Source organism: Mycteria americana, chromosome 1, assembly GCF_035582795.1.
Source record: "Mycteria americana isolate JAX WOST 10 ecotype Jacksonville Zoo and Gardens chromosome 1, USCA_MyAme_1.0, whole genome shotgun sequence".
NCBI lineage: Eukaryota > Metazoa > Chordata > Aves > Ciconiiformes > Ciconiidae > Mycteria > Mycteria americana.
Window position 1 is genome coordinate 42,782,731 of NC_134365.1, and position 11,692 is coordinate 42,794,422.

Consider the following 11,692-nt stretch of genomic DNA (forward strand, 5'->3'; position numbering starts at 1 on the left):
TGCTTCTTTAATCTCAGATGTATCAAATAAGCAACATCTGCTCTTCCAGTGAACTTTATTTCATCACAATTTGCATTTTCAGGAAACTAAAAACCTGTAGACTTCCTTTAAAAAAGGGGAAGGACCTCAAAATAAAAAGGGGAAAAAAAAAAAAAGAGGAACGCAATTTCTTAGACTTCCTTGCAAGCAAGAAGTAAATTCAGAATATATTTAAAGACAGGTAACAAGAATTTATGCGTTCCCTGCAGCACACTCGGTGTGGAAAGACACTTGCTTTCTACCACATTCTGTCTAACAACCTCCAGCATAATGCTAATAAATGACAGTTTATTAATGGCACTCAGTTAAGATTATGGTTTGTCTAATTCTCACATGAACCTGTGAGCTTGTTTCCTGGAAAACATGTAGGTTGTACAGTAGATGACTAATTAAAGGATTTAAGAACAATGTATTAAAATAGTTTATTAACACTAAGACAAGACACACAAAAATAATCAGCTTTTACAGAAACAAAAGCATAATATAGTAACAAATCTTGCCCATTCTGCAAAAGTCATCACCATAACTGAGGCTGCATTTAGTCTGGTAGTCTTTCACAGAAGAATTACCTTAAACTCCCCACCGAGTTCTCTGACCCTAATGTTTAACATCCTGCATCAAACTCCTGAACGTTTCTATTACGAAACCTTCCCTTTAGGCAGACGGATATTACCCAAATCAACTTACTTTCTCAAACAACATAGCAGCGCAGATTTGCTTCATCAACCTTGGCAATTTTGCACAGCTGCTTTAGGTCCACTAATTAAAGTGTACTTATGAAAAGAGAATGTCTTGCTACCTAGTCTTTTCTTGTCCACATTATACTGACAGCAACACGTCTCAAATCTTCCAAGTGTGAAAATGTTAATTAACCTGGGAGAAAAGTGGGCATCTCAGGTGGTTAGTTACTTCTTTTTCTTTTTTTTCTTTTCATCTGCTGCCATTTTTAAATTGACTTCTTCCACAGGAAGTGCTCCTAATTTCTTCTTCTTTGCATTCTTTACCTTTTCCTTGATGGCTTCAATATCAATTTTTTTCTCAGTGGAGGCTACATAGTAAAAAACACAAAGATAACAGATGCGAGTTTTACTTTTTCTCAATTTTAACAGTCTACAAGATGACTTCATATGTAAACACAGTAAGCTGCATCCCATGGCATTGGTTAGGACTCATTTTATGTTCACTAATCATATTATAAACTATTCTAATAATAATTTTTGTTGAAACCAGTATTATTCACAAACCTCTTTCAGCAGAATTCAAAGGAGAACAGTCATATAAAAATCCTACACAGCTGCATTTGAACACAGATACCACACTCTGCACACGTACAAACTGTTATCACCCATTCTCCTCAGACCACCGATGTACTCCTCCAAAATTAATACATACACACTCTCTTGGACATAGACCTATCGGCTTAGTCAGTCTCACGTAAAAAGAGAAGAAATTAATTATTGAGTTCTTACACCTGGAGAAGCTTTCATGGTATTTTGTCTTTCTGCATATAACTAAGGTGGTAAGAACCCAAACATGCCTGTCCCATCCTTACACTCTTTCCCTGGCCATCCATTAACAGCTGCTGTTGGAAACAGAATGGGGTGGGCCGAGGGGATATGATACAGATCTTTGACCTGATCCCTGCATGAAGACCTTTATAAGACACTTCTACAGGGAGTGCCAGAGTACTTAAGTAACACTTAATGCTGAGCAACATGAATAACCTACTCTTATGTTCATCTAGGTGATGGTATTTTCTCTTTTGGGCATGAGTTTGGATCTAACTCTTCTATCTCACACAGTTAATCCCACAGGGGGTACCAGCTGTCCTTCTTGGATCTCGGCTCTTCTCTACATACAAACTATTGCTGTCATTTATTCTTGGAAGACTGAAGGATTTCAGGTCAAAACACACAGCAGTATTTGAGATACAGTACAGTCAATAGCAGGATTATTGAAAATTTACTGCCATCACAAAAAAGTACTAATGCTGCAGATATAGTACTGTGCAATATATAGTATAATAATACCATGCAATAAAGTGTAATAATATGCAAGTAGTATATCTAATACAAAACGTACATAGTGTATCTAATACAATGAATGAATGTATAGTATAATCAATGAATCCAAGAAAACAGAAGACTTGTTTCTCTAGTGCATAAAAAACATATCATCTGAGAACACAAGTTCTTACTCTGCATAGTGTGGTTTCACTTTAACTTTTAGAGCCATTTGAGTGCAAAGTTATGGCAGCTTCACTACAAGACTGAAAGCCAAAAATTGATGTAGCCAGAACAACCAATTGAGATGGCTGTCCCAGTATCTCCATCAGGAAAATATTATACACAGAATTGTCATTTTAGAGGTACAGAATTATGGGCTGCATGATCTTTCTACTGTCCCTGGCAACTCTAGACATGGATTTAACCACTAGGATTTTTTTGCATTACATTTCTTGTTTCCTACAGCTGTACCTCTGCAAAATCACTCAGCCTAGGAATCAACAGCAAAAGGTTTTAGAACAAGAAAAAATAAATGGTTACCTTTCTTTGTTTTCACAACTGGCTTCTCCTTTGGTGGGATAAAAGCTTTATTTCTTTCTTCTTGTCTTTTCTTGATTGCATCTGCTTGCTTTGCCTACAGTTACCAATAAAAAAGTCAGTATCAGTAGAGCAGGGCAAAAGGGACAAAAAAAAAATCCAAGTCAGCAGTCAAATGCTTTTTAACTGAACAGTGGGTTAGAACAACTTTACCTTTATCTCTTCCACTCGCTTTCGTTTTTTCTGTCTTTCTTTCAAGAAGTATTCACCACTTGCCAATTCTTTATCGATCTGCGTAAGACAAGTACCGAGAAGCTTTAGATAATTATGCAATATAAGCCAGATGTATAGTAGCAGGACATCACAACTTGACAGAAAAGGCCTCCCAACCTCTTGTTAGCAAGAACAAGATTTCAAGTCATGCTATATTCCAGCATAACCAAATAAAGTTTCAGCTGACCTGGCTTTCTGGCTGCGGAGGTGGGAACGGTGTGTACTCCTTCTTAGTATTTTTCTTCTTTGGCTCCTTGCGTTTTTTCAAGTTCTTCCGCTTGAACTTAGGCAAAAATCTTTCCCAGCTCTGTGACCTCAGTTCAGGATCTTTTGATAATTCCCTTTTGATCATCAAAGTCTTCAGTAGTTTTAGAATGTCACAAAGAAGTTATTAAAAAAATAGTATTACAGTAGTTGCCAAGAGCTCCAAACTACAAGTTTTACTAAACTTTCTTACAGTGAATATACTAGATCCGAACCTTCCATCTCTCACTTCAGTAAGAGTAAAGGGGTTTAATTATGAACAGCTGAACCAGGAAGATAGATATGTCTCAGAACCAGGACAGAATGCACTGGAGAAGGTGCTCGGTTTAAATGCACAAGTATCAAGCAAACAATCGAATGGAGGAAAGTTTATACACACTTTTCCTTTGATGTTTTCTCAACTAATTTTAATGATATTATGGCACTATATCCTGGTAAAATGGAGGATATCAAAGACTTTTTTTTTTAAAGCAGCACACTACAGAAATTCTCAAAAATAGATTACCACACAGAAACATGTAATTATTAACATATAGCTCTCTAAGAAATAGTACTTTCTTGTAAATAAAGATGCACAGTGGACCAGGCTAACCTTAATGTTATATATGGGATGTATATTCTTCATTGTGTCCAGAACAACTTTTCTAACCTGTATTTAATAAAACAAAACAAAACAGAAAACTCAGCAAGTAGTTCATACTCTAATCAATTAAAATACCAGGTATCTCCCATGCTTCCTCTCCCTCCCGCCCCCAAAAGTAGGTAGATTTAAAATGCTAACGCACATGGCTAACTACAAGGCACAGCACTTCAGAAATATCAGTAACATTGTCATGTTTCTAGTACACTCCAGCATGCCCCACAAACATTACTTTCATGTTTCCATGGATTTTACGGTGTCATGAGAGACTCTTGCTTTTGACAAGCATTCTCTTCCTACACAGTTACTAAAAATATTAGATGTTCCTTAAGGTTATATATCTGCACTTCAGGTGCAGCTATAGTGCATGGGTCCTGCACTTGGGTCACAACAACCCCATGCAATGCTACAGGCTTGGGGAAGAGTGCCTGGAAAGCTGCCCAGCGGAAAAGGACCTGGGGGTGCTGGCTGACAGCCACCTGAACATGAGCTGGCAGTGTGCCCAGGTGGCCAAGAAAGCCAACAGCATCCTGGCTTGTATCAGAAATAGTGTGGCCAGCAAGACTAGGGAAGTGATCGTGCCCCTGTACTCGGCACTGGTGAGGCCGCACCTCAAATACTGTGTTCAGTTTTGGGCCCCTCACTACAGGGAGGACATTGAGGTGCTGGAGCGTGTCCAGAGAAGGGCAAAGAATCTCGTGAAGAGTCCAGAGCACAAGTCCTATGAGGAGTGGCTGAGAGAACTGGGGTTGTTTAGCCTGGAGAAGCGGAAGCTGAGGGGAGACCTTATTGCTCTCTACAACTACCTGAAAGGAGGTTGTAGTGAGGTGGCTGTCAGTCTCTTCTCTCAAGTAGCTAGCGACAGGACGAGAGGAAATGGCCTCAAGTTGCACCAGGGGAGGTTTAGAGTGGATATTAGGAAACATTTCTTTACTGAAAGTGTGGTCAAGCATTGGAACAGGCTGCCCAGAGAGGTGGTGGAGTCACCATCCCTGGAGGAGTTCAAAAAACCGTGTACACGTGGCACTTCAGGACATGGTTTAGTAGACATGGAGGTGTTGGGCTGACAGTTGGACTAGATGATCTTAGAATCATTAAGGCTGGAAAAGACCTCTATGATTCTATGATCATTAACTCTGCAGTATTTTCACTCTTACAGCTCTTATCCGAAACTACAAAAATTCTTGCTAAAAATAAGAAAAAAAAAAAAAAAAGGAGTATATCACAAATACTTTTTTACTTCCAAGACAGAAAGATCTGAGTCTAAACAAAATTCAGCAGCTAAGGCTACGGACATTTGTGTAAATGTAGCTTCCTAACACATAGCTGAAAAGTCAGTGAGATACTCTTGAGGTTGCCAGATTTTGCCTCTCATCTGCCCTTGAGCTAGGCACACAAGTATGCTACACAAACTGCTCATCTGTCTTCCCTTACCTCTTTTAGCCCACTAAAGGGTCCAAGAGCTGAAACAGTGTTGCCTTGCACCATAATATAACAGTTCGTTAACAGTTCCAGGGCCTATGCCAAAAAAAGAAATGAAGTAAGTGTAAACTGAAACCCTGACACAAATTTGGATTTAAGAATTTTCTGCTTACTACACCTGTTGGAAATACCTTCAGAGTAGATCCTTTCGGCCCAAGAAGTCGTCCTCTTCTTTTTATAAAAGTGTCTCTCTTCCTCACCAGAGAGCCTATTTTAATGATGTCACATGCAACGTCATCCTGAAGGATACGAACTGCCTAAAGAGAGAAAAAGCAGGCAATATCATCTGAACGCAAATGTATTATTCAGAACTCAAGAGAATACTGCAGTTTATTCTTCTCACTTCACTTTCAGATATATTAACTTTAAATATATATTTTAGTTGACTCACTTGAAAATCCCACGTTTTGAAAACGTACTATTTTATAAGTATTATGACAGAATTTGATACAAACTTCCAGGATTTAATACAGACCTGTTCAAATGGAACACTTCTTGCCAGAAGTTTTATTAAATCTCTAGCCCTGATGATTGCATATGGATCAAAAGTCTTCTTAGTGGTAGTGACAGTCATGCTTCCTTCAATCAGATCCAGCGTTGCATTCACATACTGCAATATTTGAAAAGAAATAGTGAATCGATCTCTAAATAAGAACCTCAGAATTCATCTTTGGTATAAAGAGTTCACAAACAGAACACTACGTACACAATGTAGATCCATTTTCCAAAATTCCTAAAGTGCCTTTCAGCTTCAGGAAACTGACACACAGACAGGCACAAAAAAGACTGAATATATATGTCACAATGCCCAAAACACTACCTCCCTCATCTCCCTGAATTCAGGCCCAACAAAGTTGTCAGCGTCTGGATGACGAGACATTTGCTGCTGCAAAGAGCTTTGCCGACAACGTCTGTAAATAACTGCAAGTCTGGCCACACAGACTTTCACTGATTTCGATGCCAATAAAAAAATGACACTACCAATTCTAAACGCAAGCACAGTAGAAATATACACAAATACAGTATCAGAAAAGCAACTTGCACGATTTTTATAAGCTTAAGTAACACCGGTATCTCCCAAAAACCAAAACATGGTATCACAATCAGGAAGTATGCATACATGTTCACCCAGGGCTTTCTGGACGAGTGGCCAGCACTCTTTCAAGTACGCTTCTCTGTACTTTGGGAACAACGTTGCAAAACTGCTTTCTTCCAGCAGCCCTTTGGGATTATCTTCTCTTGTAAAGGCTGGCTCTTTCCATCCATCTGGCACAGTGAGAAGTTCAGATTCATCAACTGTTATGGATGTAAAAAAAAACAAAAAAGTTTTCTTCTCCTCTTTCATCAGGGACGATTTACATCTCCTCCCCCTTTAACTACAAAAGATACGATAACTGAAAGCAGGGACACAATGCTTCGCTCGATACTCTGCTGAACATGTTTTTCATCTCGTCTGACCTTAAAGAAGTTACTGCTTTAAGCTACTTATTATAAAAAATAAAATCCACAACCGAGATACGCGTTGCGGACAGGGTATTGTACAAGAACAAGACATAACACGCCGAGGCGAGCAAGCAGAGCAGTGCGAGGCCGGGCACAGCACCACAAGGCACCACCGCTGCGCGCCCCTCGCTCCCAACAGCCGCCTCTGTCCCACCCCAGCGCCGCAGGCCGGGAAGCAGCCTGCCTTCCCCACGCTGCCTCTCCGCTTACACCAAATCGCGGCCAAGCTCCTCCGCCCCCGGCTGTTTTAGGAAACCGGAGGGACTCCCGGCGCCGGGACACGGCAGCAGGCCCGCGACCACGGGGGCACCCTCAGCCCGAGGGCTTCCCGGCGAGCCGCATGCCGGCGCTGCACGGGCCCTCACCCCGCCCCCACCTGTCGCCGCTTTCTTTTTGTTTCTGGATTTTTGTTTTTCTTTTTGCTGCGCCCCGGCCTCGGCCGTCTCGGGAGGATCCGCCATGCCTGCCCTCGCGCCGCCACCGCTCACCCGGCGCCGGAAGCGCCGCGCGCCGGAAGGGGACGGGACGGGGCGCGGTGCACGCCGGGAACGGTAGTCCCGGTCGGCGGAGGGCATGAGGGGAGCGGGCGCGGTGGGGCGGCGGCGGGCGGCCTGGGCGCACCGGAGCGGTTGAGCAGTAGGGTTTGAGAGTGGCTTCACCGTTTGTGTTCAGAACAATACGCGATTTCCTACTGGGTTGTCCTTCCCTGGCAGCAAAAAAGTGACAATAAAGCCGGTGCCAACAGGCAGGGATGTCTGCTCTGCCTCCCTGCGAGGGCAGTGTCCGCCTCTGCTCTGTGGGTCATGGTGAATGCATTCAGGCGTCGGGTATTGCAGGCCGCATGTCAGATCGAAACGTCTCCCTGCTGCTTGTGAGCACAGAAAAGGCCCATGGCTCTCCCTCAGGGTGACTTTATCTCAAGGTGTGTTGGCACCTATTGCTCCCTGCTGCTTGTGAGCACAGAAAAGGCCCATGGCTCTCCCTCAGGGTGACTTTATCTCAAGGTGTGTTGGCACCTGGGCGACAGTGACTCCTGTGAACACAGCACGGTCTGTGTCAAGCTGAGAAGGGCATGGTGGGTGGTTACGCTGCTGGAGACCTCGCTCACTTCCCCAGGGTGGCTCTGCAGCCCCTTTTGGATTCTGTGCCTCCATGCTGATGACAGGCACGGGCTCTAAGAAATTGCACCGCGGTTGAGGTGAGAGGCATACACTAAGTGTCTTCTTTCCTTCCTCTTACATGTGAAACATCTTTTCCAGCCACACTCTTCAGCTGTGAATTTTCTATTGCTATTACGCAACACAAAGGGAAAAAGAACCAGCGTCATCAAAATGTAAACTGAAGTGCATTGATAAATACTTGAAGTACTTCAGTGCTCATAACTACAGAAAACGTGTTCCTGATGAGACCTAATTATTCAGCTGAATAATGTAATTTAAGGTTCTCTGGGGGGTGCTCTGCATCCTCTTCCCTCCCCCTTCCTGTACCTGTAACTAAGCATTTTCTTCAGTAAAAAAGCAAGAATGTGCCTCCTTCACTCTCTTTTATGGGGACCATTAAAAGCCGATGGAGTGAAGCACTGAAGAGACCTTTTAAGAGCAAGAACACCTGCATCTCTGAGGCAGGATGGCTTTGTCCTTGGCAGGTGTTCATCAGACCTGTTCATAAAAGCCTGCACTCTGGGGTGTTTAATTACCATCATGACGAGAAAGATATTACTGTCATCTGATCTACACATAAGTAAAACATTAATTAAAAAATCAGTTTTGATCCCCAAAACCTTTTCTTTGAAACTGACTGCTGTCTTTCCTAGCCTGCTCCATCTCCCAGCCCTCCGCCAGCCTTATCTGCCACAACAAACAGGACACCGAGATCCCTTCTGCCTGTAAGTTTGCTGTCGAGTTGGTGCATGTTTTTAACTATTTATTTTAATTTCTCTCTGTCCACATCCTTCAAACAGGAAGGCTGCTGTGCCTCGGGGCCTGCGAAGGTCAGAGCGTCGCTTCGGGGGGCTTGGCGGGGCACACCGTCTCTGCTCCGAAACGGCACATCGAGTATTCACCTTCTGCTCTGAGGATAAAAGGGGAAAAAAAGCGGGAAGGGGAATCCGCGAGGCCCCGCAGCAGAGGGGTGCTGGTGGGTCCCTCCTGCCGTTTGGGATGGGTGGCTACCCATCCCCGATCCCGCTAGGTGGCAGTGACCGCTGCGCCGAGTGGAGCATCCCAAACGGAGCTGCCCTCCGCCCTGGGGTTTCTGCTTGCGGGAGGAGAGGGGGAGGGATGGAGGCGATGGGGAACGAGCTCTCCTGTGCCCGCGCAGCCCTGCCTTGCGTGGGGAGGCTGGCGTCCTGCTCCTGCCTCGCCTGGCGCCGAGCTTGGGATGCCGTATGCCATTGACAGAAAGGTGCAGTGCCCCCGAGCCAGCACAGGGAGGCGAATTTGCTTCTCTCAGCTCTTGGGCACAGAAGTCTCCTGGGGCTGCTTACTGGGTTGGTGTCCCTCTGCGGCGCGCAGCCTGTGGGCACGGGGCGAGGGTCCAGCCCAGGTGTAGACAGCAGGTCGATGCGAAGGCAGGGCTGGGGGGTCCCGGGGAGGGATTTCTCCTCGGGGAGGTAGCGGTGAAGTGCACAGTGCACGTCTCGCCTGAAAACTGGCCAGGTGTTGTGGAAGCGCAGCAAAGCAGATTTGGGAAGAGTTTGAAGGAGGATAATTAGATAGGTGCAGCGCTTGTTTATATCCTATGCGTAGGATGCAACCCACCGAAAAATCACAGGAGTGGGCTGTGGAAGGGGCGTGCCGGCAGCGCTCGGCAGTGGGAATCAGCTTCCTGACCAGGGGAGAAAGGGGAGAGGTAGAGAGGCAGCAGGTCATGGAGTGGCAAGAGCGTGAAGACTGCGGTGAGGGAGAAGAGGGAGGCCAAGGGAGAGGCGCTGGGGGGAGGCGGCACGGCCAAGGTGGTGGGTGAGGCAAAGGATCTTTGTGGCAGCGATCTCTGGCTATGAGCAGTTTTGAAGGTCAGAGGAAAGGTCTCTGGTGAGATACGCCTTCTTTTTCTCCAACCTGCAGACCTCTTGGGCAGCGTGCCTGCTCTGGGTATACATCTCACGCCTCTGCAGTGGCAGTGACAGCCCACTTGCGTGCCCGCTCCTCTCCTGCATCCCAGCCCCTGCGCTGGCTGCTGCTGCATGGGGGTCACTGAGCCCCCCAAGCCTCTGCGCTGGAGAAGGAGAGAGGTGCACGGTGCATGGTGTAAGTGGGCAAGGGACTCGGGCGTTGTGGCACCCAACTTCTCCTATTCAAAGGGTGGACAACCCTCTCTGGTGCAACGCCACACTGAAGCGTGTCTTTGACCAATCTAGACAGGTCTGCAAAAAATAATAGAAAACAGAGGCAGTCGTGCTACCAGGTTTGGAAGCTGATATTCAGGAAGGTCCCTCGCGTCCCCTCTTGTCTGATTCTTTGAAGAAGACAGTAATTTCTCATCTTTCCTCTTACCTCGGGATCTGTGGTCTGGTTGGACACAGGGAAGCCACTTCCCTAATTCCTGGTAGGGACAGGATGCTCCCACAGACCCGCTCCGCTCCTCCAGGCAGCCTTCCCAGGCTCCAGACAACAGCATGTTTGTATCATTTTTATTAGTCATCGCTCAAATGCAATAACCAGCCACCGCTCGTCTGGTGGGGTTAGGAGGGTGAGGACAACTAGCTGTGGGACAGTGGCTGCTGAGGGGACAGGGACTGAAGGCTGGTGCCCAGGTGCCTCCAGCTGGGCTGTGCCATGGTGGGGATGCTACAGCCCCGCAAGAGTGGGGTCCCCCGCACGCTGGCTTGGCAGCTGAGTTCCCAGGCAGAAGGGGCAGCGCGAGTGCCAGCGTGGTGGTGGGGCACCCCACGGCCAGTGGGACGCAGCGCTGCTGTGATTCCCTGCCTTCAGCCGCCCCAGCCCCCGGGGTCTGCGCTCCCTCCCAGCTCTGCCAGCACCAAGGGGCAACGTGTTTTCTGCAAGCAGCTTTTGCTGGCAGCACGTACCGTGCTCATTGTTATAACAGCCCAGCGTGGGATGGAGAGACCCAGGCGTGAAGGGCTCCTTTGAAGACCTTTGTCTGAATAATACAGATCCCAGCCTAGCAAGACCCCTACACCTGCTCAACCCATTGCTGGGCTTTGGGGGGACCTGGATCAGCTCTGTGTGTGTGTGTATATGTGCAAGCATTTTTTCTTCTTAAAAACAAAGCAAAGGAATGAAACAGCACAGCCGTGCAGCCTCCCTTACATGCATTTCAGGCTATATGATAAAAAGGGCAGAGCACTGCTGTTAGAATGAAGGTGCCTCTTTATTATGCAGCAAAGTAATTATTTCCCAGTCAGTAGATAGGACTCCAGCCACTTGGCACTTTCTTATGTGCCATTTTCCAATCCAAAAGAGCAACTTGGGATTTTGTGATAATTCAAGCAATCAGATGAGCTCATGCACATGGCATTCATTCACTAGAAACGCCACACAGATCCCATTCAGCCTCAGCACTCGTAAATCTATGTGACACTTTTATCTATTTATAAACTTTTAACAGCAGGTTATGATTGTTATGCAAGCCATTTTCCAGGGATTAATAAGCAGCTTGTGTTGATGGCAGTGAGAAGGGCCATTAACTGCTTTGGGACAGTCATTAATCTGTAGTAAATGCTCAGCATCTGGCTCATTTCTACGTAATTAAATAATCAATACTGTCTTTTGATTCAAATAACTGGAGAATTGTATTTCAAATTTATCTTGGCTTAGGGTGTTCTTAATTCTTTTAGTTTACAACAGGGCAGGAAACAGGCATATGGGCAAGAGAGTTTCTCTTGGTGTGACTGGCTCTGAAATTATCAGCTCTTTCATACAAAACTTCTCAAGTGATCAAAATATAGTTCAAACTGCCCACCAAAACCTATTAATTGGACTGGATG

At 45.6% G+C, this 11,692-nt stretch overlaps 1 protein-coding gene across 2 annotated transcripts; it reads right to left on the reverse strand.

Annotated features, from left to right (window-relative positions):
- Positions 1-394: 394 nt before the first annotated feature.
- On the reverse strand, positions 395-7,246 carry KRR1 (KRR1 small subunit processome component). 2 transcript variants are annotated; one of them, XM_075495724.1, is made up of 10 exons: positions 7,121-7,246; positions 6,362-6,537; positions 5,717-5,851; positions 5,373-5,498; positions 5,194-5,277; positions 3,712-3,768; positions 3,043-3,213; positions 2,796-2,873; positions 2,586-2,679; positions 408-1,087 (listed from the first exon to the last, which is right to left on the reverse strand). In XM_075495724.1, the coding sequence occupies exons 1-10, from the start codon at positions 7,203-7,205 to the stop codon at positions 945-947; spliced, it is 1,149 nt and encodes a 382-aa protein (XP_075351839.1). In that variant the 5' UTR covers positions 7,206-7,246; the 3' UTR covers positions 408-944. The 2 variants fall into 2 exon arrangements, with proteins under 2 accessions (XP_075351845.1, XP_075351839.1); XM_075495730.1 differs by lacking the exon at positions 5,194-5,277 and having other exon boundaries at positions 395-1,087.
- Positions 7,247-11,692: the final 4,446 nt, after the last annotated feature.